The 25,647-nt window shown below is 44.4% G+C and overlaps 1 protein-coding gene across 1 annotated transcript in view; it reads left to right on the top strand.

The window, feature by feature from the left end:
* MME (membrane metalloendopeptidase) overlaps positions 1 to 25,647 on the top strand; it is a 96,824-nt gene that overhangs the window by 19,558 nt on the left and 51,619 nt on the right. Inside the window, exon 3 of the mRNA XM_063132066.1 lies at positions 4,099 to 4,134. Within this exon, the coding sequence (XP_062988136.1) occupies positions 4,099 to 4,134 (36 nt within the window). The remainder of the gene's footprint in view (positions 1 to 4,098; positions 4,135 to 25,647) is intronic.

The raw sequence follows: 25,647 nt of genomic DNA, 5'->3' as shown, positions 1-25,647 counted from the left end.
TGCTGGCATGAAATATAATCACACTGAAAAAGGGTTGATTACAATAATGTGGTCAAATATTGTGGTACATCTGAACTCGTTAGCTGAACCGTTGTTGAAATGTTAGCTACTAAACCAAAAGCAACTTGGTCTTAATTGGCTAAAAAAGCTGCCTCATGTTATTTATAATTTATTTATATTTATATACCACCCCATAGCTGAAGCTCTCTGGCTTCGGAGTTTTATACGCATAAAACTTTCTGATTGATAGAGCTCTGTTTGGAATGGCTTCTTTCTGATTAGGATTCCATGGTCAACTGGAATATTAAAAAGGCATTTGCTGATTTGTGATTATGGTTATGCTCGCCCTATTCCTCTGAGTGGTGAAAAGTCCCAGAGGCACAACACTTACCCGAGTTTGGTTTCCTTTGGAAGTAGGTCACTAGAGGCTTATTGGTGTCTTGAAATATTGAAGTCTATTTATAAATATACCGGTTGAGCATAGGTGGAAGCACACAGCTTAAACAAGCCTTCCCAAACCCGGTACCCTCCAGATGTTTTGGACTACAGCCACCAAAATTACTGACCATTGGCCAAGCTGGCTGGGGCTGATGGGTGTTGAAATCCAAGATATCTGGAGGGAACCAGGATGGGGGCGTCTGTCTTAAATTAGGGTGACCATATGAAAAGGAGGACAGGGCTCCTGTATCTTTAACAGTTGCATAGAAAAGGGAATTTCAGCAAGAGTCATTTGTATATATGGAGAACCTGGTGAAATTCCCTGTTCTTCACAACTATTAAAGTGCAGGAGCTATACTAGAGTGACAAGATTTAAAAGTGGGCAGGGCACCTGCAGCTTTAACTGTTGTGATGAAGAGGAAATTTCACCAGGTTCTCCATATATACAAATGACACCTGCTGAAATCCCCTTTTCAATACAACTGTTAAAGATACAGGAGCCCTGTCCTCCTTTTCATATGGTCACCCTATCTTAAATTCTGCAACTGCAAATTCTACTGTCCCACAGATCTCCATAGAGAATAACCCTCCAAAGGCATGTTCCAAAGCCTGCTCTCTCTGTATCTCCCTCAGCAGCTGTAGTTATTCACTCCTAGCTTGCCTCCTCTCTCTAGCTGGAGTGGAGTGGGGCTGGGGGAATAAACAAATATCATGTTTTCCAACCATCTCCTAGCCTTGTTCAGCAAATTTGCCACTGGCTATTAAGAAATATTTGCAATAATCCTGGTCCCAGTAACCCTTTCCTGTCCACCACCCCCCACAAAAAATCTCATTACACTAGGGTAGGATCTACACTACTGCTTTATAACAGTTTATAACAGTATTGACAACTGTTGGGGCCCAGGCCACATTCCATATACTGTTTTCAAACCACTTTCAAATTGTTATATCCTGCTTGGTGCAGATCTGGCCCAGAGATAGACAAAAGGCAGGTCTCCTGATGGTTTGGATTTCCAACTTCCAGAACCCCTTGCTACCATGGCCAATAGACAGGAATGCTGGGGTTTGAAGTCCAAAACATCTGGAGACGTGCTTTCTGCTAATTCAGTAAGAACATCTGGAGACATGCTTTGTGCCCATCCCAGCATTACACAACCCCTTGGGAACTTTAAAAAAGAAAAGAAAAAGCCTAACACTTTTGTCTGTGAAACACATAAATGAACAGGTTAAAAATGATGTTATATGTTCATTGAAATCAATTAGTGAAATGAAAACACAAAGTTACATAGTAATTTCCTCTTTCACCACTATGCAAACTATTCCGTTTTTGCAGTTTCTATTCACATCTCAGTTTTTAAGACTTAAGGCAAGAGTACACTAGTATTAGAGTCTTTTCAGATTTTCAATTTCTTTGTTGGGTGCTCATAGGCAGAATTTTCCTCAGTCCTACCAATTAACCATTTACCTGTTCTAAGCAAATTATTAAGCGTATGAATTATACTCTCAGGTTATGGGAGAAATGCGTTCCACTTTGTGACACCAAAACTGCATTACAGAAAGAGGTGTTCATCTATGAATTTTTCAGTTCCCTTTTCTTGCAATTTGCTTGTGTTACTGCAGCATGATCAGTCATCAGACCTTTTCCCTCACAATCCCAAAATGGAGACCTAGAGCAAAATCTCACAGTTACAACCCCATGCAAAATTGCATCTCCCTTCTTATCTTAAACATCTCTGTCCCCCTTCTGTAGAGATGATTTTGGAACAATCCTTCCAAATAAGTAAAAAACCAACCAATTCTTAGAAATCAATAAGCAATTCGAAAAGCACCCCCTTCACACGCACACGCACACACACACACACACACACACACACACACACACACACAGAGAGATTGTTTGTGTGTTTTTCTGGATGGTTCTTTGTCTCATGGATGGATGATTATCCATATCTGGGTTGATTTCTGCTGCTGGGCAAAGGACCTCCAGCCACAATGCTGAGAAGGTCAAATAAAATTTCCAATCACATTGGCCCTTTCTACACCTAAGGGTGTAGACGGAGGGAGGGAGGCGATCCCAGACTTACCTGCTTCTGGGATCTTCCCTGTGTGTCTAAACGGAAGCACGATGTCCCAGATGGGAGGAGGGATGTTGTACCCGTTGCGCCCGCCATTTTTTTTTTAAAAAAAAAACAGAAGCCAGAGCACACTTGTGCTCAAGCACATAAGTAAGTACAAAAAAAGGCCTGTTCCTGCTCCCCACCCCACCCCTGATGGCCCAAGACTCCCCCCATCCTGGCACCTTCCCTCTGCTGCCCCCTGCTACTCACAGGGAAGAGGAAAGAAGCCGGGATGGGTGCCCACACTGCCCATGGTCCTCGGGATTGTCCCAGGACTGCCAGAAAAACTGGGATAACTGAGGTCTCAGTTATCACAGGGAAATGGAGGGATCATCCCTCTCTCCTCCCAGGATACCCTGCTGGACACACAGAGATGATCCATGGATGATCCCTGGGGGGGAAAGGCCTGTGTAGAAAGGGCCATTATCTCTTAGAAAGGAGTCCTTTTGATGCTTTGAACGGGTTCCTCTGCCAACCCAACTTACACCCTTATTTGAACTACATGTCTAAGCTCAGGACACATTCTGCAGGATTCGCTAGGCTAGCCCATTCATATTGGTGACAGTAACCCCGCCGCCTCACTGCTCAACTTGCCAGTCATTTTACTAAGCCATCGTCTCAGAGTACAGTGGCTACTTAGGCACTGCCAAAAAAAACAAGCAATTTGCAAATAGATGCTGTAACGGCACCAACTACACACAGAAGGCCTTGCCTAGCACACCCTTCTCAGGCCAAGCGCCACCTCTTGAAAAGCCTGAGGAAAGGGTAAAAACAACATAACCTCTCCCCTATATGTGAGGGAACAAGGTAAAGGGGTTTGGAAAATAAGTTCTATTACTGAGGTACTGAACTGCAGGTGTATTGTTAGATGTTTTTACGCTGTGTAATATAGCAGGTAATAAATCCGAGCTGACATGTGGTTTGTGGTAACAGAACACAAAGTAAAGTTTATTGAAATTTAACAAATCTTTAGTATTTCAATTTAGATCAAACCTGCATATTCTTATATTTAAAACAACAATCCCAAGTCCCTTAAAATTCTATCTCTTCTCACTCCTCACACCAAACACTCTCATGAGGCACAAGCCAGACTAAAACTCCCAGACTAATCCCAAACCTCAAAACTAAAAACTAACTCACAATCCTCTCAGCCAACCTATTTTTGTGAACCACCCAGAAAGCTTGGGCTATTGGGTGGTATAAAAATTTAATAAATAAATAAATAAATAAATAAATAAATAAGTATACTCCTCCCTCCCCCTCTCTCACCGCATCACTAGCCACACCCACTCAGTCAAACATTCCGCATTCACTAGACGTACAAACTCAGACATACCTAAGGGACAGAAAGGTGGGTATCGCCACATATGCATATGCAAATAGATAGGTAGATATGTAAATTTAGAAATAATAACTATAATTTAAATAGAAATGCAATATATCTCATGCTATTAGAAAAGACCGGCTAGATGACCTACGTACCTCTTCAGTCTGCCGTCCAGGTGCTCACTGTTATATTTAACAATATATCCTCTTCTTTCAGATGGTGTTTGTAAAACGTCTGAGTGTATACAATCAGGTAAGATTTATATAGCTTTCCTATAAGTATAACAAATGGTAAATACTATAATAGTATAATAAATTAGCTAAATTCACTATAATATACCAATGTGTGTTTCTAAACGTAATATATCTGAAAGATATTTGCACAAGGGGGCTTTGTGTCTGAGTTCTTTGAATAGCTTCCTCCCTGCTACATATCTCCATTCTGTATGGCAAACTGGTTTTAAAACTGAGAGATATGCTATTGCACTAGCCGCAGCAGAAATGGGAAACAATGGATGACAAATACTCTTCTTCTAGTCTGGAGTTGGGGCATTCGCCACAAAGGCTTACTTCTGAAGGCGGGCTTCTTTAGATTAAAACAACAGTTATGAGAATGACTTTCCATTTTAGAACATCAATTTAGCAGGGAATATCTCGGGCAACTCTGGGACCTTAAATAGACCTACCTTTTGTTGCGGGGGAGAGGAGGGGAGACCTCGCATTGTGAATAAGGCGAGATCTCACCCTCGTTTACACGTAAGGTGCGACGACCTCAAGAAGAGAGGCGTCGCATCCGCTATTTTTAAAAAAATTCTAAAGGGCCGGCTGCGCACGAGTGCTCGAGCGACTGAAGGTAAGGTGTTTTTTTTAAAAAAAAGATTTCCTTGCTCCCCCCACCCTAGCCCTGATGGGCACAGCTCCCAGCTCCACGCGAATAATCACGTGGAGGCGGATAAAGCCATGGAAATGGGCCATATATTCGTGGTTTCGGGCTCAGCCCGAGACTGCGGGGAAAACCGGGGCCAAAGGGCAGGGCTGTATCCCGGGGCCAGGGAAGGATGATCCCTCCCTGATCCCGGGATCCCCTGTGTGTCATCTGGACACACAGGGACGATCCCAGGGCTCACCCCAGGATAAATGCTGGTCTAGCTAAGGCCTGGGATTGGATGAGATTTCTTAAGAGATTTCTGCAAATACAGAGCCTTGTGAAGAGATAATAATAGATTCTCCATGAATAGTCTGGCTCAATCTATGATGAATCTCTATTCAATAACTCATGCAACAGGAAGTGGCATGGTGATTCAGAACCTGCCTTCCCTCCACCCTTCTGATTTAGTGCTGAAACTAAGGCCACAGCTAGACCTAAGGTTTATCCTGGGATCATCCAGGGTTCACCCCTGCCTGAGCACTGGATCCCCTGTGTGTCACCTAGGTGAACAGGTTTGACCCCTGGATGATCCAGGGATAAACCTTAGGTCTAGCTGTGGCCTATGTGACATTTATAGCCTGACATGCTAACTCCATGGTGTAGCAATATACCCTGACTGTGCTCTGTGAGATGTTGTATAATGCATAATATCAGTATTACAGTCTCCAGGTTCTTCTCCTGTCCTGAAATGATTATCGATCAGTGATTGTTTCCAGAGGGGCTCAGGGTACCACTTGCAAGCATGTGCTGCCTGCAGCCCAGGAATGGCTAGTCTATTAACAAAATGCCATGCTCAGGAGAACCCTTCTCATAGTGACTATGCTGATCACCCTTAGATAAGTTTATCCTCCGTTTCCAATCGTTCTTGCCTCAATTGGGTAATAGGGCTGAGATAAAAGGGAGCATCTTTCACAAATCTGAGATGATGCAAAATTGGGTGGGATAGTTATTAGCCTGGAAGACAGAAACAAACTTCAAAGTGATCTTGATAGGCTGGAGCGCTGGGCTGAAAACAACAGTTCTACATCTAGGAAAAAGAAACCAAATGCGCAGTTACAAGATTGATTAAGCATTATTCAAGCAAGGATATTGGAATTGTTGTAGATCATAAGTTTAATATGAGCCAACAGTGTGATGCGGCTGCAAAAAAAAGCAAATGCTATTTTGGGTTGCATTAATAGAAATATAGATTCCAAATTGCATGAGGTACTGGTTCCCCTCTATTTGGCACCTCATTTTGAGTATTGTGTCGAGTTCTGGACACCACACTTTAAGAAGGATGCAGACAAGATGGTGTCTTCAGAGGAGGGCAACAAAGATGATCAGGGTTTTGAAACAAAGCCCTATGAGGAGAGACTGAAGAACTGGGCATATTTAGCCTGGAGAAGAGAAGATTGAGGGGAGACATGATAGCACTCTTCAAATACTTGAAAGGTTGTCACACAGAGGAGAACCAGGATCTCTTCTTGATCATCCCAGAATGCAGGACATGGAATAATGGGCTCAAGTTATAGGAAGCCAGATTCCGGCTGGACATCAGGAAAAACTTCCTGACTGTCAGAGCAGTACAACAATGGGACCAATTGACTAGGGAAGTTGTGAGCATTACCACACTAGGCACATTCAAGAGGCAGTTGGACAGCCATCTGTCAGGTATGCTTTAAGCTGGATTCCTGCACTGAGCAGGGGGTTGGACTTGGTGGCCTTATAGGCCCTTTCCAACTCTACTATTCTATGATTCACCAAAAAAATGAAAGTGCCTGCCCATTTAGCAACTTGCCAGGAGGTCCTATAAAAGGGGCAATTGTGTTTGCCCACTGTGCAGCAGCAACCCTCACTATGAATGGCCATGGGAGGTGATAACAGAATGAGTCCCCATTGCCAAAGCAACCTGACCGATGCTCTGAGGGCAAGCAGCGAAGCTGCTGCAGTGCAACATGGCAGGACAGGGAGTATCAGCTGAGTTGCTTTGGCAAAAGGAACACATTCTATCCTCGCCACCCACTCGGGCTGAGGACAATGTGATTGGCTTTGTTTGGTCTCAGTGATGTAGGCAATCCTGATTGGCTAAGTGTGGTGTCATGATATCATAGATTCATTACATCATCCCTGACTGGTGGGGTGAAGGAGAAAGAAATGGCACCAGAGCAAGTGAGGGCTGCAAACAAGTGTAAAATAATCCACACTGGCTCAAAGAGTTTTCTGAGAACTCTTGGCTCGTGTCAAAACCCTCTTCTGAAAAATATTGGTATGTGGTATGTTTTAAATGAGACCAGTTATTTCATTATGAAATCTGTGTGTGTATTTTCACAATCTCATAATGGGCCACTATACGTTTGCATAAACGTTTTAGATTCTTTTATGAAATACAGCCATTTTTTCACCTGTCCAATGAATTAATTTTCTCCTGTCTTGTGTTGCCTTGCATTGATTGACACACAAGAGAGAAAAAGTACACAAAACCTTTCGAGATATTTAAAAGTAAATTATACAAAGTAGTCAAAATTCATGGCATGTTGAAGGAAGAACGGCTGAAGAGATCTTTCGCCTCCCAGTGTGTACAAGGCTGGCTCTCCCTCTGCTCTCATGCTTGATGGGGGAGTTTCGATCCATAATTGGTCCAGTGGAGCAAAAACAAGAAGTACGGTTGATAGTGAATTCTAATTTGGGTGAACAGAAGCAGCAGCGAACCTAGATCTTAGAGGTCAAAGGTTGCATCATTTGCTACCTGATTTCCGTGAGTCAGTGAGAAGTTGCTGTGCCTGGGTAGCATTCAGCATGCTGTTTTTTATTTTATTTTTTATTTTACTTATCAGGATAGCTTGTTTACCAAAGAAAGTTTACTGTTGTTCTAGTTACATTAATCTAGATTAGGGCTGTAGGTGGATTAACAATGCAGTCCTATGTGCATCTGCTCTGATGTAAGTACCATTGAGCTCAATGATACTTACATCCAGGTAAGTGTGAATAGGATTGCCGCCTAAAACTTTTTGTTCTCCAATCGTCTTCCTTTTACATATTAATAAAATGTCAATAAATGTTCATATTGCTGAAACATCAACACATGTTCTAATATTGAAGAAACTGATTTACAAAATGTATATTATTATATTACATTTTAATAAACCAAAGCTCACTGCCTGCTTTAAACTAGTTATTGTTTGCAATGATGATAAGAAAATATACAGCAAGTTTATGCCATAGATCCCATGGTCTTGGAACCAGTACAATTGAAGCCAGGTAAATGAAATGCTGCCAAGAACCACAGCTTTTGCTGAGTAACGAATTAAAAAAGCTGACCAAGGCAGTAACCCCAGGTATGGTGTCCATCCTCTGTCCTTCTGAAATAAGTAGCAGCTTATTTTACAATTATTATTTTTTATTATTATTTATTTATATAGCACCATCAATGTACATGGTGCTGTACAGAGTAAAACAGTAAATAGCAAGACCCTGCCGCATAGGCTTACATTCTAATAAAATCATAATAAAACAATAAGGAGGGGAAGAGAATGCACCAAACAGGCACAGGGTAGGGTAAAACTAACAGTATAAAGTCAGAGCAAAATACAAATAGGCTCATTGAAGACTATCAGACCAGCGATGTGAGTGAATGTTCCTCCAGTTAAGATTCTTGACTTTCCCTCTAATAGTGAGGGATTGAGTAGTTGAGTGCCTATCAGCCTGGAAGCAAAACAAAAAATAAAGCAGCGATTTCTACATACTTGGGAGATTCCCTAGGTAATCAAATTATATACCTTTGTCAATTGAAAAAAGAAGAAAATAGCCCAACAAGAAACTGAGTTTCCAGGATTTACAGAATGTTGTTGGAAGTTGGACCAATGAGATAGAAATATACTGTGATAATCATCTTATTATCTGGAGATGGAACTTCCAGATTCATACTGAGTGCCAAAGAGCTTCATCAAGTGAGCGTTTCATTCACGCTCATTACTCACAGATTGTTGCTGGTCCCTCTCACATCGTCTGTCTCCTGCGCACCTCCCACCCCTTCTAGCCTTCTTCGTGTGGAAAAACAAAACAAAATACCCCAGTAAGTCTGTCTTATTTTTAAAGATGGAAGTTGCCACTGTCTCCTGCTGTGTGCAGGAGAAGCAGTGGAATCAAAATGGCCCACTGAATGGGCCACGGGCACATTGTTTACTTCTGCTTTCAAAAGAGGAAGAATGAGGGACAAACATGCTGGCACAGAAGCGATGGTAAGCAAATGAAATTTTACCCTGTGTAATGATGCTTAAAGACAGGAACTCCTCTCTTTATTGAGCCTTTTATCTGGGATGTGGAAAGACAGAGTGCTGCCCAATCACAGGTATCCTGAAATTCTGGGTTTTCTGTTTATTTCTGGGGGGTAGCTCTCATTTCTGCCCCAAGGGAGGGAAAGGGGGTTCTTATGCGCACTTGGAAAACCTATTGAACTCAGGGAATTTACATCTGAGTAAACATGCATAGGATTGGACTATAACCACTCGCAGACTCTGGGGGCCGTGCTAGACGAGGCCTTAGCGCGCCTTCTGACCCGATTTCCCTGCTGTGCGTCCAGATGACGCACAGGGGAATCCGGCGGCAGGCCGCGCTGAGGCCTCCTCCAACGCGGCATAAGCGAATTCGCTTATGATGCGCCTTTTCACCAGCTCCGGCCTCAGGCCGGAGCTGGGGAACGTCTAGCGACTTCCGTGGCTTTTCGCGGCTACTCGCTTACTCACGAGTAGCCGCGAAAAGCCGCGGACCTGCCTGGCCCAGCGCTCATACGAGCGCTGTGCCCATCGGCCCGGGGGGGGGGGAAGAGAGGGGAGGGCGAAGGATGGCAGGGTGGGTGGCACGGGGGGAGGGCGAGTGAGATCGCGCCGCGCACCGCCCGAGCAAGCAGCCGAGCGGCGCTTGCCCGGGCAACGCCGCCCCATGCCAGGCATTGCTCGGGCAAGCGCCGCTCGGCTGCTTGCTCGGGCGGCGTGCGGCGCGATCTCACCCGCCCTCCCCCCGTGCCACCCACCCTGCCATCCTTCGCCCCCCCGTACAACCCCCCCAAAAAAACCACTCACCTTGTCCGCCGTCTTCGGGCTGCACCTGGCCGCTTTAAAATAATTTTTAAAATGGCGGACGCCGCAGGGACCCGACGTCCCTACGCGTCCGACGTGTGGAAGCCTGGGCGAGGCGCGCTAACGGTTGCGCGCCTTGGCCCCCGGCAGGTCTAGCAAAGCCCTCCAGAAGAGACTTTTATCCTGCAATCAATCTGCCTCAAACCTGTTATTTAGTAGCACCGAGAGCTATGTGGCTGGGAAGGTGAAGAAGGATCCATTCCCTGTTCTAAAATGCCATTTCTCTCGATTCACACTGGCAAGCATTGTGGAAGCAAAGAGGCAGGAACAAGATCTCCAGGTTTACTGATCATGCAAAGCATGAGTAGTTGTTTTCAGGATCACTTTTCACTTCATTAACTGAAGTTGCTAACATTCAAAGCAACACTGCGGCCAGAATTCCCAAGAGAAAGAGGGAAGGGGGGGATTAGGCAAAGCAATTAGACATTAGGATCATCCCAGGGTGATCACTATTTGTGGCTGTCGTTCCCATGATCAGCGGTCATGGAAGGAAACAAAAATGCAGGAATTGTGCAAGTTTGATTGTTCGCTATTTTAAAATAAGCTTAGACGAGATGTTGTGGATGGCGAGAGAAATTTTGTTCTATGCTGAGCGATCACTGTATGAGAACGAGATCACTGTATGAGAATGAAGCTGCCAGGAACTCTACCTAGAAATGGGAAAAGGTAGTGGGGGAAAGGGGAAGTAGAATTTGTTAGGGAGGCAGGCTCCCACACATAGAGAGAAATGTTTTTCTTGATGTCAATCTGGCAAAACTGAAATTGAAAAGGAAGTGTGGATGTATTCCTCAGGACCAGCCCTGCTGTTAGGCAGAATGATACAGTTCAAAGTGAGACATCTTGGTGTCATGAAAGGGCAGCCAATTGTTAGTTAAATGTATTATTATTGTATTTTTACTGCTAGGGATGGGGGGTTACTTGTGGGGTTTTCTGCCACAAGTGCCTAAATATTGTGATTGGCTTTAGATACTGTGCATCTTGTCTTGTGTGTGTAGGGAGCATTTGAGAAAATGTTTTGGGTCGGGCCTGATACTAGGCTAGCCAGGTATCCTATTTTACACCAGGCCATCCTCTATTTTAGAGAATGGGCAGAGGACAATCCTCTATTTGAAGATGTGTCCAGTCCAAGTCTGGCTTAAAGTCATAAGGAGGGAGAGCAGCAGGGGCCTTGGAGTTGCCCATCAGCGATTAGCACCCAGATTGCAGTCTGAGCAGCAGGCACACAGGTCACCTAGTCCATCTTCTCCACTACGATCAGAGGCCTTGTATTTCTATTTAAATTATTTCTAAATATGCATCCCTACATATAAATTGGCATGTTCAAATATGTCCTCTTTTGCCCCCTTTTTGGCAGTGCCTAAATGGCCACCCAACCTGGTCCACTACTCCTCTGATTCTAAAGTAGCTCATCTTCTCTCCTTCTCCAGTCTTGCAACCTGTTTTGTCCCTTACTTCCATCTTCTCTTGCCACTATGATCCTTTTACCATCTTTCATCCCTTCACAGTCTCCAGTTTGTAATCTAGCTCCTTTGCTTCTTTCAAGCCTCGTCAGCTCTCCTCCCAGGCCTAGGTCTCACTGGCATGATAAGTCTGTGTCTAAGGCCATGGCTAGGTCATGTAGACATGTCCTAAATTATAAAAGATGAGGCTAGAATCCATGCCTCTGAAGTTTGGTTTTTCTATGCAGAAGGAGATGCATAATATATGCTTGTATGAAAGAGCATACAATCATGGAGGTCCCACCTGCAATCTGAGGTAGTACAGTCCAGATTCATTACAAACTGGGCCTCAGACACTGGCCCCATCTCTCTCTTTACCTCCAAGTTATTTATGGTAACAGTTGCCAGGAGAAGCAGCTGAGCAGCCATTGGTTGCTACAGACTTCCTTTTCATCCAGCAGAGAGGGAGGTCCACCACCAGAGGTCGAGAGGCCATTTGTCCACTTTTACAAGGGGCAGTCCTCTATTCAAAGTACTGGAAGGTGTCCTCAATTTAAAGGTTGCCCTGTCCAATTCTGGTTTCAAAAACAAAGGACCATAACAACTGTTGCCCATCAACAGGTAGCACCTGAAGAGCAGACTGAACAAGCAGGCCCACAGGTCACCTAGGCACAGTCTTCCATCCTATGGAGAGATGTACCATATTTCTATTTAAATTATAGTAACGCTTTGTAACTTTGCACATATACCTATAAATAAGCATATGAACATTTTACAAATTAGTATGACCTTTTGCCATCTTTTTTTTTTTCTGATGCATTTCCTTTATTTATTAATATTTATTTATTTATTTATTTATTTTGGCAATTCCTAAGTGGTCACCATAACCAGAGGAATCCTGGTTATGGTGATGGCTGTGGAAACTGCCATTGCTGCTGTTCCACCTATAGCGCTCCAATGGCAGTGAACCTGAAAATGGGGTATGCCAGGGGTGTGTCAGAAGAGGTCAAGGATCTGAAGGAACCTAAGCCCTCTTGTTTCCCAGGCACACCAGTAAAAAAGTTTCTAAACTACACAAGCCTTATTTTATTTATTAAGACATTTGTATCCCACCCTGTATCACAAGGATCTCAGGGCGAGCCTTGGAACTGCTATACTGATTTCTCTCCCACTGACCACAATGAGAGGGAAATAAGATTTAAAAAGAATAAGAATGAAGGTGTGAGGTAAGACAAAGATTTATTTATTTATTTATTTATTTATTACATTTTTATACCGCCCAATAGCCGAAGCTCTCTGGGAGGTTCACAAAAATTAAAACCATAATAAAACAACCAACAGTCTAAAAACACAAATACAAAATACAGTAAAAAAAAAGCACAACCAGGATAAAACCATGCAACAGAAATTGATATAAGATTAAAATACAGAATTAGAACAATAAAATTTAAATTTAAGTTAAAATTAAGCGTTAAAATACTGAGAGAATAGAAAGGTCTTCAGCTGGTGATGAAAGGAGTGCAGTGTAGGCGCCAGGCGGACTCCCCAAATACTCCTTTTGCTCTGGCTGAGGTGATCCAGCAGTGCATTGGATATGGTGGTAAGTCCACCATAAAATCCCCACCACTGCCCCATTAGGATCTCTGTAAATCCATAGCATCCCTTTTTTGACCTCCATTTGTTCTCTTGACCATCTCTGACTGGATTTTCACCCATTACAGTTTGTTGAAACTGTTCTCACTGACTTCCTCCTCAGATCTAAAGGCCTTTCCTCAGACCGGTTTCTGCTTGCCCAGCCTGTCATTTTTGAAATAGCCAAAGTTGGCATCTTTTCTCTACCACCCTTTCTGAGTCAGTTGGAACAGACTTTATTTGGGCAGGATTCATGTAATGTTATGGAAACAGGAAGAAAGGGAAAGAAAAATACCATCCACAGTATGTTTATTGTGGATTCATAGAACAATGTCTTTGCAACTTCAGCAATAATGCTCATAAGCCATCTGTCTGAGGCTGCCTCATCTGTATAACTCAATCACAGGGTTTATTCTTAAGATAGCAGAGGTGTGTCTAAATTGCATGAAACAGGAGATCTATTGCAGGGGTAAGCAACCTGGTGTCATCCAGATGTTTTGGACTACAGCTCCCATAATCCATGATCATTGGCCATGCTGGCTGGGACTTACGGAAGCTGTAGTCCAAAACATCTGGAGGCCACCAGTTTGTTGTCTCTTCATCTAGTGCATCACATGCAAGATGACAGGAAAGCCCTTAGAATTATAACGTCTTGAATGATTACTTAAACTTTCTAAATGTGTAGTTTGCAGAGGCTGTTCAGCAAAAACTCATCTTCTGCAACATACTCTGTTGGGGCATTGGCTGTAGATTGTCAGTGAATCAGAGAGAGACTTGGGGGGAATCCGCACATCGTTCCGAGATCCCTTTAAGCGACCCCAGAGCGGCGTGAAAGTGAGCGTGTAACTTGCCTTTTGAAGAGCCGACGAAGAGACGTCCTTCCCGCCCCCGCCGCCACCCGCAGACCTCCTCGCCGAGTGGCGAGGAGAGCTCGCCTGAAGAAGGCAGGGCTGAGAGCGGAAGAAGCTCTCCACCCCGCCTTCTTCCCCCGAGCGCTCCGTCCCACCCAGCAAGGAGGGAGTTGGGTGGCGGGTGGCGGCGGCGGCGGCATGAAGGACGTCTCTTCGTCGGCTCTTCAAAAGGCAAGTTACACACTTGCTTTCACGCCGCTCTGGGGTCGCTTAGAAGCGATCTCGGAACGACATGCGGATTCCCCCCAGCTGAGATAGAGCTGGCTCTGATCTTGTCAACACATTGTGTGACCATTTTATGTTTAGTGTCACTTTAGTATTTGATATATCTTCTTGGTAAAAGCTGCAAATACAGTTTATGATTTAAGGCATTTTTAGAAAGCTCACCTGCAACACTAAATCTTCCTCTCAAATCATCACCCTAATTCTTGTTTTCAGGGATAATGCAGTTATTCCACACACCCATGGATATATGTTTAAGGAAACAGCCAAAGTCCTAAACAAAAACAAAAAAAATGTTTGATGTAATAGTAGGGGCCTTGCTAGACGAGGCCCGGTTTCCCTGCTGTGCGTCCAGATCACGCACAGGGGAATCCGGGCCCAGGCCGCACTGAGGCCTCCCTTAACGCGCCATAAGCGAAGTCACTTATGGCGTGCCTTTTCCGCAGCCCCGGCCTGAGGCCGGGACTGCAGAACGTCTAGCAGGGTCCGTGGCTTTTTGCGGCTACTCGCTTACTCGCGAGTAGCTGGGAAAAGCCACGGACTGGGCACAGCGCTCATATGAGCGCTGTGCCCATCGGCCCGGGGGGGATCCGGGGGGGGAGAGGGGCAGGGGGAAGGCTGGACCCGCCAGGAGAGAGGGGGGGAAGCAAGACATCAGCGATGGCAAGGGAAGGGGCAAAGATCAGGGACGGGGCTGCCAAGGGAGGGGGCAAAGATGGGGACGGGGCTGCCAAGGGAGGGGGGAGAAGATCGGGGACGGGATCGGGGATGGCGGATGGGGGGAGGATGAGCGAGCAGGCAGGGGGCCATGAGGAGGGATCAGCAGCGGGTGGGGGGCTTAATTTAAAAAAAAAAACACTTACCTTCTCCAGAGTCTTCGGGGCGCACGTGGCCCCTTTAACAACAAAAAAAATGGCCGACGCTGCAGGGCTTTCGGAGTCCCTGCGCCTCGGCCGTCTAGGAGGCGGGGTGGCGCACGCTAAAGTTAGTGCACCGTCGCCCCGCCTCCCTGCCGGCTTATCCGGCAGGGTCTAGCAAGGCCCTAGGTCAGACACAGGTGCTCTATAGTTTGGTTTCCTAAAACCTGATAAAAATCCTTTGTTCTATGTGTGTGTCAGAATGGTCTGGTTTCATATGCCGAGTCAGATTCAGAGGCAGAACTAGAAGAAGCCCAGGCAAGACAGGGTGTAGAGGAAATTCCCCAAGACTCTCCATGAGTCGGGGAGGAATCTTCCCAGAGATTATCAAACAGGAGGCCCAGGTTCAGATATTGTCTTTCCCCCAACCCTGAGAACGCAGCCTTTGTCAGAGAGGGAGGGAGCATTAGAATTGACAAATCCCAGGGTCCACTGTAGGGTCAAGAGAGCTGAGTTGAGAGGAGATGGGAGGTGGCCTGCCAGACTAGCTGCATATCAAAAGTTGGGGTATGAGGACCCTCCCTGAAGGAGGAGTCCAGTAAAAGCCTGTCGGGCATGGCAGCAAACTGTCCATTTTGTTGATAGGCAACTACCTTGCTTTGTTTGGCTAATTTCGCTTAGAGGATAGCTCCTAGCCTTCACAGTCACTTCAGGTGTGAAGAGAGATTTTTTTTAACTGGATAAAGAATTTGTAGATTGTACAGTGAATCTCTTTGGTGTCTCACATTTTGGTGGGAGGGCTTGGAATCACAACGGTGTGGTATTCAAACTCAGTGAATTAACTGTGCAGTGTCTCTTTAAGTACAACCAGCCTCCAGATTCCTCCCTCCCTTCTCTACAAGCCTACAAGAAACTATGCGCAGGCCTGCATTAAGAGCATTGCTTGGGAGCTATACTGCATCTTAATTGGTTCATGGAGTTACCAACATGTGTGTGAAGCCTGCATCCATATTAAACGGATGACACAGGCTGTTTCTGCAACAGCCCAAAGATACAGACTGGTCACGGCCAAGTCCCTGTACATCCAAATGATGCACAGAGACTCTCGGGGGCAAGGGGAGGAAGAGCACGGGTTTTCCCAGGGATAAATAATCCCTGGGGAAACCCGATTCCTCCCATGTGGGCGCCTGTCCTGGCTTCTTCCCTTCTCCCCACGAGTAGTGGGATCAGTAGAGGGAAGGAGCTGGGTCGGGAGGAATCGGGAGTGGGGGGAGAGAGTGGGTTTGTTGTTGTTGTTGTTGTTGTTGCACTTGCCTTTTGGTGGAGCTCGAGTGCAGCTCCACCTCCTATACCTTTTTTTAAAATGGCCACCTTGACTCACACAACGTCCCTCCTCCCATCCTGGATGTCGCACTGGCCATTTGGACATGTGGGATGATCCCAGAAGAAGGTAAGCCCAGGACTGCCCCCCTCCCTCCCTCTACACCCATATGGAGTAGAAAATCAAGTAGTCTAGTTGATTTCTTTGGGGCACAGGATAACGTGCACTGTAACATTTGCTGTTTTCATGACAGAAGCCTTCTCCTGGCGTTATGGTCTTCATGAAATGAGAGGGAGAGGCGTTGCGCACACTAGGGCCTAATCTACACCAAGCAGGATATTGCACAATGAAAGCAGTATATAAAAGGCAGGAGCCACACCAAGCAGGATATAGTGGTATGAAAGTGGAATATGGTTATGGTATGTGTCAATGGGACCCAGCAGTTGTCAGTGCACTTCAATACTGCTATAAAGCAGTAGTGTGGCTCCTGCCTTTTATACACTGCTTTCATACCACTTTCAAAGTGCAATATCCTGCTTGGTGTAGATTAGGCCCTAGGTCTGCCCCTCTGTCAATGAACAGCATACAAACCATTATACCAAGGCCACAGCTAGACCTAAGGTTTATCCCTGGATCATCCAGGGGTCAAACCTGTTCATCTAGGTGACACACAGGGGATCCCCAGTGCTCAGGCAGGGGTGAACCCTGGATGATCCCAGATTAAACCTTAGGTCTAGCTGTGGCCCAAGTGTTCATCAACTGAAACATCACAGCAGTTAACTGCCAATACTAAAATTGTTCTTGCTCAAATTTTTGAGTCTGCCAAGGTGTAAATGTAGATCCTGTGGGTCACATGAAGATCTGTATCAGATAGTAGATAGGTTAACTTCTCTGAAACAGAACTCAACAGTGAATAGGTTAAATGTCACCCAGAAATTTAGAACAGGGTTTGGAATATAAAGAGCAGAATAGCATTTGTGTGGAAGGTCTCCCAACTCAGAAGCCCCTGCTCAGAGTCTCATTTATTGTACAAATGCACATCTGCTTGGCATTGTCTTCGATGGAGACAAACAAAAAACTTTCTGGTTTCATGTCTTTGATCAGCAGTAGAATGCTGATCTCCAGATATTTGAAGAACCCATCAAAGATGTGCCTCTGTGTGTATATATATAAATCTGTTTATGTGTATGCAAAATGCTAGAAATAAGCCATCAGATACATATGAGTCACTACCACTGTGTCACCATGCCTCTGCCAGATGTCTTGCTGCATGGTGGCAGCAATTCATGTTGTAAAGCACTCTGTAGCCCTATTTAGGCATTATGCCTAAACAGGGTAAACAAATGCATGCAAAAGGCAAGAGGTCATGCATGCTAGGCTCACCCTTAACATCCCCCACCCTATGCTCAGCATGATCAGGGTTCCTGACCGTGGAGGGGAGGGGAGTCACTTCATATTCAAGCAAACACAAGTAGAGTCCCCATTCAGATTCCCTGCGCACAACCCATTCAGACTGGTGCACACAAGGATGTTGGAGGCAGGGCCAACATGCATGGACCCATGCCATTTATATGTATTTGTATACCGTGTCGAGGCGTGATGCCGGAACAGGGCTTTTGGGTTATGGCCCAGGGAGGCTGGTTTTAGTAACCTTCCCATGATGAGTGTGACACAGGGGTGTTGGATCTCAGGACTGTGAGCCAAATCTGGCTGTTCTGGAGTCCCACGGCAACTCTGTACAGCACCATGTACATTGATGGTGCTATATAAATAAATAAATAATAATAATAATAATAATAATAACCCTTATAAACCGTTATAAGCAGTAGTGTAGATCCTGCCCCAGTCATTCCTTTCCCCCCACCCACCTATTATTTTCTGATTTCCTGGCTTGTGTGCAATTTCTCTCCATTCTACAAGGTTGAAATGCCTCTCCTGAAAATATGTTGATGGCAGAAAGAGCTTTAAGCTGACATATGCTGGTATTTGGGGTATTTTTGCCTTTTCTTTTGCCCACCGCTGGAATGTGACTCCAAGAGCATTTCCGAAATTGAATTCATCCCTCAGGCTGAAAGAGATTCAACATCCCTGGTGTAACATGTGCATTATTCTTTTTCCCACTAGGAACCAAGCTTCAGAAATAACAATTTGCAAGAGTCTGAGGAATAACTGTGTTATTATTGTTATTTTATTTTTTGTAGCAGGAGATGAGATTTGTTCTAGCCCGAGCAGGCTTCATCTCGGCAGCTCTTGCACTTACAAGCTGTGCCTTATGAGGGCATTTTAGGGAGGAAAGCGGAGATAGCTGGAATGACTCCAATACTTGAGCAGGTGGCTTGTGAAAGGTCCTCTCTGTTTCTGTTAGCCCTACTGGCCCTGACCCCCACGGCATTCTGTGCACCACCCGTGTGGAGGTATAGGAGGTGGTAGACTAGGCAGGCCACTTAGAGATCACCAAAACAGAGGAAATGCATCATGAAAAAGAGGACAAAAGAGGATACCAATTGGCATTACATTTACAAAAGCAAAACATAGGTGCAAATTTAGAGATAACTATTATTTAAATAGAAATACAAGATATCTCATTGTAGTAAAGCAGACTGAGTAGGTCACCCGTCTGTCTGCCATTTCCATTATCGATAGGCATTCCTGGTTCTCCCCTTCTTAAGGTTCTTTATCTTTAAACCAGACTTGGACTAGACAGCACCTCAAACAGAGGACACTTTCAAATAGAGGACTGTCCTCTGCCAGCTCTTGAAAATACAGGATTGTCCTCTGCAAAGTAGGACACCTAGACAACCTTGCTCACTTCCAGAATTTTTTTCAAACTGCCCCACTCTAAATTGGGATGTAAACCTACCTATTCCAGCTTCAAGTCAAATAAGTTAGCCACTGGAAAATGTTACCTCTCTAAGGCAATATCGACACTCCTGCTTTATAGCAGTCTTGGATTGCACTGACAATGGTTGGGGCCCATGACACATTCCATATACCATTTTCAAACCGCTTTCATAGTGTTACATCTTGTTCAGTGTAGATCTGGCCTTTAAAGTTAACATGCTCCTTCCAACACAAATTCAGAGGAGGCATGATCAGAGACCTTTGTGGAGAGAATGCTAGGCAGAGATTCTGACCCAGTATTTTAATTCTGTTGCATTCCAGCTCTGCATGCGGTCATCCATAGCTACTAAGCCTCATTATGTTTTTTTCAGATGTCTTTTTTGAAATATCTTTCCATCTTCAGAGAGAAAATTACAATATAATTTAAGTCCTATTCTATTCATTACCTCAGTGCAAGAATATAGTTCTTAACTATAATTTTAAAGAGCATTGCCGTTCAAATAGCAGATCCTCATTTTGCCAAATTGGGTGTGGGGAATGGGATTAAATAAATTAGCTTTCCATAAGGCAACACTGTGCAGCAATCCAGAGAGGTGTTACAGATTCTTTTCCTCATATTATACTAGTATTTTCCTAGTATTTGTCAATTGAACTAATGAATTATATGATACTCCCAGGGCAGCTACCAAATCATTAAAATAATAAAATCACTAAATACATGATTAAAATCAGAAAATGTGAAAAATAGCTGGGCAGTTAAAAAAAAACCTGCCCAAAACCACAACAGAGGAACACAACCAATGAGATCTCCCACAGTTTAAATGGCCTGAGAAAATTGCCATGGAATGAATTGGAGATGTAAGTATAGGTATCAGGTGATGAGGTGGGCTTCTGTGAGGAGGTCATGGCAAAGAAAGGGAGCCACTACTTGAGAAATCCACAGCCACTAACTATCTTTAGGAGGCATCTGAGGGCTTCTGCAGATATCCTTAGTATTCAGAGAAGTTTCTCTGAGAAATCAAAAGTTGGCCAAGTGCCCTCTTTTTCTTTTCTTTTCTTTTTTTACTGAGGACAGTCCTCTATTTGAAATGCTGACAAAGGACCATCCACTACTTGAAGGCATTCTCTGTTTGAATGTATGTTCTGTCCAATTCCATTTTAAAGATAATGAGCCATATGGTCTGTTGCCCATCAATGGTTAGCACCTGGGCAGCAGGTTGAGCAGGCAGGGACACAGGTCACATGGGGCTCATCTACACCAAGCAGGATATTCCACTATGAAGGTGTTATGAAAGTGGTATATAAAAGGCAGGAGCCACACTACTGCTTTATAGTGGTATTGAAGTGCACTGACAACTGTTGGAGCCCATGACACATCTACAGCAAATAGGATATAACACTAGGAAAGTGGTATGAAAGCGGTATGTGTCAATGGGCCCCAACAGTTGTCAGTGCACTTCAATACCACTATAAAGCAATAGTGTGGCTCCTGCCTTTTATATACCATTTTCATAGTGGAATATCCTGCTTGGTGTAGATGAGCCCTTGGTCACTGTCTTCCCCACTATGGTGAGATGTACTACATTTCTAGTTAAATTACAATAATTATTTCATCTATGCATATAAATTAGTAGGCATGTGCTCCGCTCCGATTAGAAGCGCAGAAGCAGGAGCGAATTGGCCTGCTCCGCCTTGCCCAGAGGCGGAGTAGAAGCGGACCACGGACCCCTAGAAGCAAGGCGAAGAAAAGCGCCCATTTTCGGAGCGCTCCGGTTTCCGCGGTCTGATCCAATCGCCATCTTGAAACATTTCGCCCATAGGATTGCATTGCAGAAAAGAAAGGGGGATAACTGTGTTGTTTTTGAAGCTATCTTTCTGAAAATTCTTGTGCTTGGAGAGTCGTGGATGGGGGTCATTTTGAGACTACTCTCAGCTCTCTGCGTGCTGCGGTTCGTGTGCTAGAATTTTTTTACAAACCGGCGGGAAAATACCTTTTCCAAAGGGCTGAGGGGCAGAGTCAACTCCTGGTCATGATCACATGATCCCAAAGTTAGAGGAGGGGATAGGCAAAATGGGTAACTTGGGATTCTGGGAACTTCTCTTTCTTAGTCTGAACGGACTTTTCCCAGTGTTTTTTAAAACAGTAGCCCCACCAAATGCACAAACACAACCTGAAATCATATACTAAGCCAATAATAAGAGATAGAAACACAGCACTGCTACCCACCCTAACTTTGGGGAACAACTGAAAAGATGTGGTGCAAGGGGATGAGCTCCCCTAGGGCATCCCATGTGGACGTGCCCCCACTCTCTCCTGTACTTGGAGGGCAATCAGAGCCCTCCAAAGAGAGTAACCCGGTGGAGCAATGCCTATCATGAGTTGAAGTGAGAGTTCTACTCCTGAGAGCTCTCGTGGTGAAGCAATGGCTTTCATGAGTTGAACTGGCAGCTGCTTCCCCCTCCCCTGGGCACGTCCCCCTATTGCTGGTAAAAGACAGATATAGCCTTTTTTAAAAAGTTCTTCTTGTTGTTTATTCAGCAACACTGCTGCTTTTAATTCCACCCCTCCTTTGTTTATTTATTTATTTATTCCATTTTATATGCATTACTGGCTTATCCTTGGCTCACTTCCTTATGCCCCCAGAAATGTCTGCTGCCTGCCTGCCTTCCCTCTCTCCTCCCCTGCCCGCCTCGCAGGGATGTTGTGTGTGTCTGGCTTTGACTCAGGGGAGAAGTCCTTCCTGCGCTCACTTGGAGTTTTGGAAGTTCCAAATCCATTTTTCAAGTGTGGAAGAAGATTCATATAGGTTTATCTCTACTCCCCAATTCATGGCATGTTGGGATTTCCTTTGAAATGGCCCCATTGAGATGTCTGCAGGTTTAAGCCCCTCCAAAATACAGGGGATGATGGGACTGCCTTGAGTCTGGGCGTGCGTGTGTGTCCCTGGATAAGCTATCATGGTGGCGAGTTTGAGGTTTTTAACATGCAAATTGACGGAGCTATCGAAAGGGGTGTGAATGGGGTGCCTGATTTTCATAAATTCCCCAAAAATCAGGGGATGATGGGACTGCCTTGAGTCTGGGCATGCGTGTGTGTCCCTGGATAAGCTATCATGGTGGCGAGTTTGAGGTTTTTAACATGCAAATTGACGGAGCTATCGAAAGGGGTGTGAATGGGGTGCCCGATGTTCATAAATTCCCAAAAATTCAGGGGATGATGGGATTGCCTTGAGACTTGGCGTGCGTGTGTATACCTCCATGAGGTGTCATGGTGCCAAACGTGAGGTTTCTAACTTTCACAGAAAAAAAGTTGTATACTTTTTAAGCTTAATGCAAGCCTATGGGGGGGAAACGGAGCTCCGATCCGGATCCGGAGCTCCGCAGCGGAGCGGAGCGGGCATGGGCGGAGCGGGGGCGGAGCGAAGTGGCCCGATCCGCAAACTGCGGATCTGGAAGTGAAGCGGAGTGGGGGGTCTGTGCACACCCCTATAAATTAGCATATGTAAATATCATGAGAATCACTGTCCTCTCACTTGATGTATTTTTCTTTTTTTGGCGACTCCTGCATAAAATGTTTCCAGTGTTTAGCAGCATTGAGAGTCAAGCTTAGATTTTCAGTCTGGGTCTTCCAGTTGCTCCATCTTTCAGAGATCTTCAACTCGCCAGTCTTTACAAATTCCCCATGTTCACTCCTGGTATTGTGTTATGTTAATGTTCAAGCATTATTTTGGTGAAGGCAGGAACTTCATTAAAAATGTTTATAGATGAACTATTATAAGACATACAGTTGGCTCTTGACATGACTCCCTGCCCACTTTAACTGTCTCACTGCCAACTGTCAGCTTAATATCCTGTGTCTATTTAGAACTCTCAGTGAATTCCAATATTTCAAGGTATACTTCCATCATTGTGTACAGGCAGGTTAATGCAGGAAAAGGCATTTCCTTCTGGTAGTAGGCTGCCAAAGGCTGCTAACTGTACATTCTCACTCTGTGGTGATTTGAGTGTCATCATGGTGTTCCATTTGACCAGCATACCACATGCTTAGAGCTGCCACCTGGTAATTCTTTTAAAACGGACATATCACACAAGTAAATGGTTGTGTAATGTCATCCAAGGCCACACTGAAATTTGTGGTGGTGTATAGAGAAAGCTGTTTTACAACTGGGTCTGTTTTCAAATGAAGCATTTTTGGGTGTTTGCAAGTTATTCACTTCACAGCTTTGTCCCTCAAACATTGATAGAATGACACAAGCCATTTCGATGTAAGCTTCAAAGTGATTGTTGTCCTAGATTAAATATTACAGTAATATTATTTATTAATTGTAATTATATACCTCTTTTTGTCAGACAGTTTGATTTTAAATACTAAAACAAACAAAAACATGTTGCAAAGGTGTCTTCTTAAAAGCAATAATATCTCAAGTCAGTGAGGGTCCACTATCATGTTGTTGGCATGAGCTACATAGCCTCAATTAAGGATGTACGGTGCTATTGAAAGCTAATGAATAGCAATGAAGAATAATTATTAAGAATAATCACTTAATTCTGTTTGCTTTTTAAAACTTTGTTTAATTTAGTTATTGTGTAATGAGCTTATAGCCCACAAATACAATAAAGGTCAATTATTCAAACAAAATAAAAAGAAATTGTGTTCCCATTCTTATCTGAGTAACAGTTTGTTGTTGTTTATTTGTTCAGTCGCTTCCGACTCTTCGTGACTTCATGGACCAGCACACGCCAGAGCTTTCTGTTGGCTGTCGCCACCCCTAGCTCCCCCAAGATCAAGTCTGTCCCCTCCAGAATATCATCCATCCATCTTGCCCTTGCCCTCTTCCTTTTGCCTTCCACTTTCCCTAGCATCAGCTTCTTCTCCAGGGTATCCTGTCTTCTCATTATGTGGCCAAAGTACTTCAGCTTTGCCTTTAATACCATTCCCTCAAGTGAGCAGTCTGGCTTTATTTCCTGGAGTATGGACTGGTTTGATCTTCTTGCAGTCCACGGCACTCTCAGAATTTTCCTCCAACACCACAGTTCAAAAGCATCTATCTTCCTTCGCTCAGCTTTCCTTATGGTCCAGCTCTCGCAGCCATAGGTTACTACGGGGAATACCATTGCTTTAACTATGCGGACCTTTGTTGTCAGTGTGGTGTCTCTGCTCTTAACTATTTTATCAAGATTTGTCATTGCTCTCCTCCCAAGAAGTAAACGTCTTCTGATTTCCTGGCTGCAGTCAGCATCTGCAGTAATCTTTGCGCCCCGAAATACAAAGTCTGTCACTGCCTCCACGTTTTCTCCCTCTATTTGCCAGTTATCAATCAAGCTGGTTGCCATAATCTTGGTAGCATGTTCTTAAAACACTCCTCATTTAATTAGATCCCTTGAAAATTATATTTGGGGTATCGGGGTCTCATAGGCTACTGTCCCTTTGTTGACAAATGCAATGAAAGGAAACCAGATTTACATGAAGTGGTCATGTTTGGCCAAACCTCTCAGAACTCTGCCGTGGTGGGTTAGGCCAGATCTACACCAAACAGGACATAACACTATGGTAGGGTGACCATGTGAAAAGGAGGACAGGGCTCCTGTATCTTTAACAGTTGCATAGAAAAGGGAATTTCAGCAGCTGTCATTTGTGTATATGGAGAACCTGGGGAAATTCCATCTTCATCACAACAGTTAAAGGTGCAGGAGCTATACTAGAGTGACCAGATTTAAAAGAGGGCAGGGCATATGGGCACCCTACACTATGAATGCGGTTTGAAAATGGTATATGGAATGTGTTATAGGCCCCAAGAGTTGTCAGTGCACTTCAGTGCCATTGAAAGTGCAGTTTTCCAGATATTGGTGAAGTAGCTCTGCATCATGCAGCCAGCACCTGTTTTCCAATGTTGTACTATTTCTAGGCATGCTGCTAGCAACAAAAACAGGATTGCCTCACATCGTGGCAAACGGTGTCTTACATTATCCGTTAGTGACAGCAGTGCTAAGAGTGGCTCTGGTACAATGATGCAACCAACGATATCTGAAATCACCGCAAATACTCCAGACTAGAAATGTTGTAACTGGGGACACTCCCACAATTCTGTCTGCTTTTGAACTATTTGTTAAGGATCGCTTTGAACATTTCAGGAAGAAGCAAAAGAGGAAGCACGAGTGACTCTCGCTTCAAGGTTATTAATCTTGCTTCCATTGTAATGTGTGAAAGCAGAACTGCTACATCACATACCCCTCTGGCATGGAGAATGCATGAGTTCTTTCACCATCTGGAACTCATGTGTCTCCCTATGGAAGAAGAATTTTCTCTTTCCCCACTAAAGTAGAATCACAAAAAGAGGAATTCTAAGTTTGCATGTTTGCATTTATAGAGCACAGTGCTCTAATCTCTTCTTCACAATATTGTCTTAATAATTATTCTAAAACTGAGCCAAAAATTATTGGAAGACATTTTTTTGAGAAAACGATCTGAGATTTTTTACTTTTCTCATCTCCCTGGAA

Source organism: Elgaria multicarinata, chromosome 8 (genome assembly GCF_023053635.1).
Source record: "Elgaria multicarinata webbii isolate HBS135686 ecotype San Diego chromosome 8, rElgMul1.1.pri, whole genome shotgun sequence".
Lineage (NCBI taxonomy): Eukaryota > Metazoa > Chordata > Lepidosauria > Squamata > Anguidae > Elgaria > Elgaria multicarinata.
The sequence above is the reverse complement of the archived record's forward strand: the minus strand, read 5'-3'. Positions and strand labels throughout refer to the sequence as shown.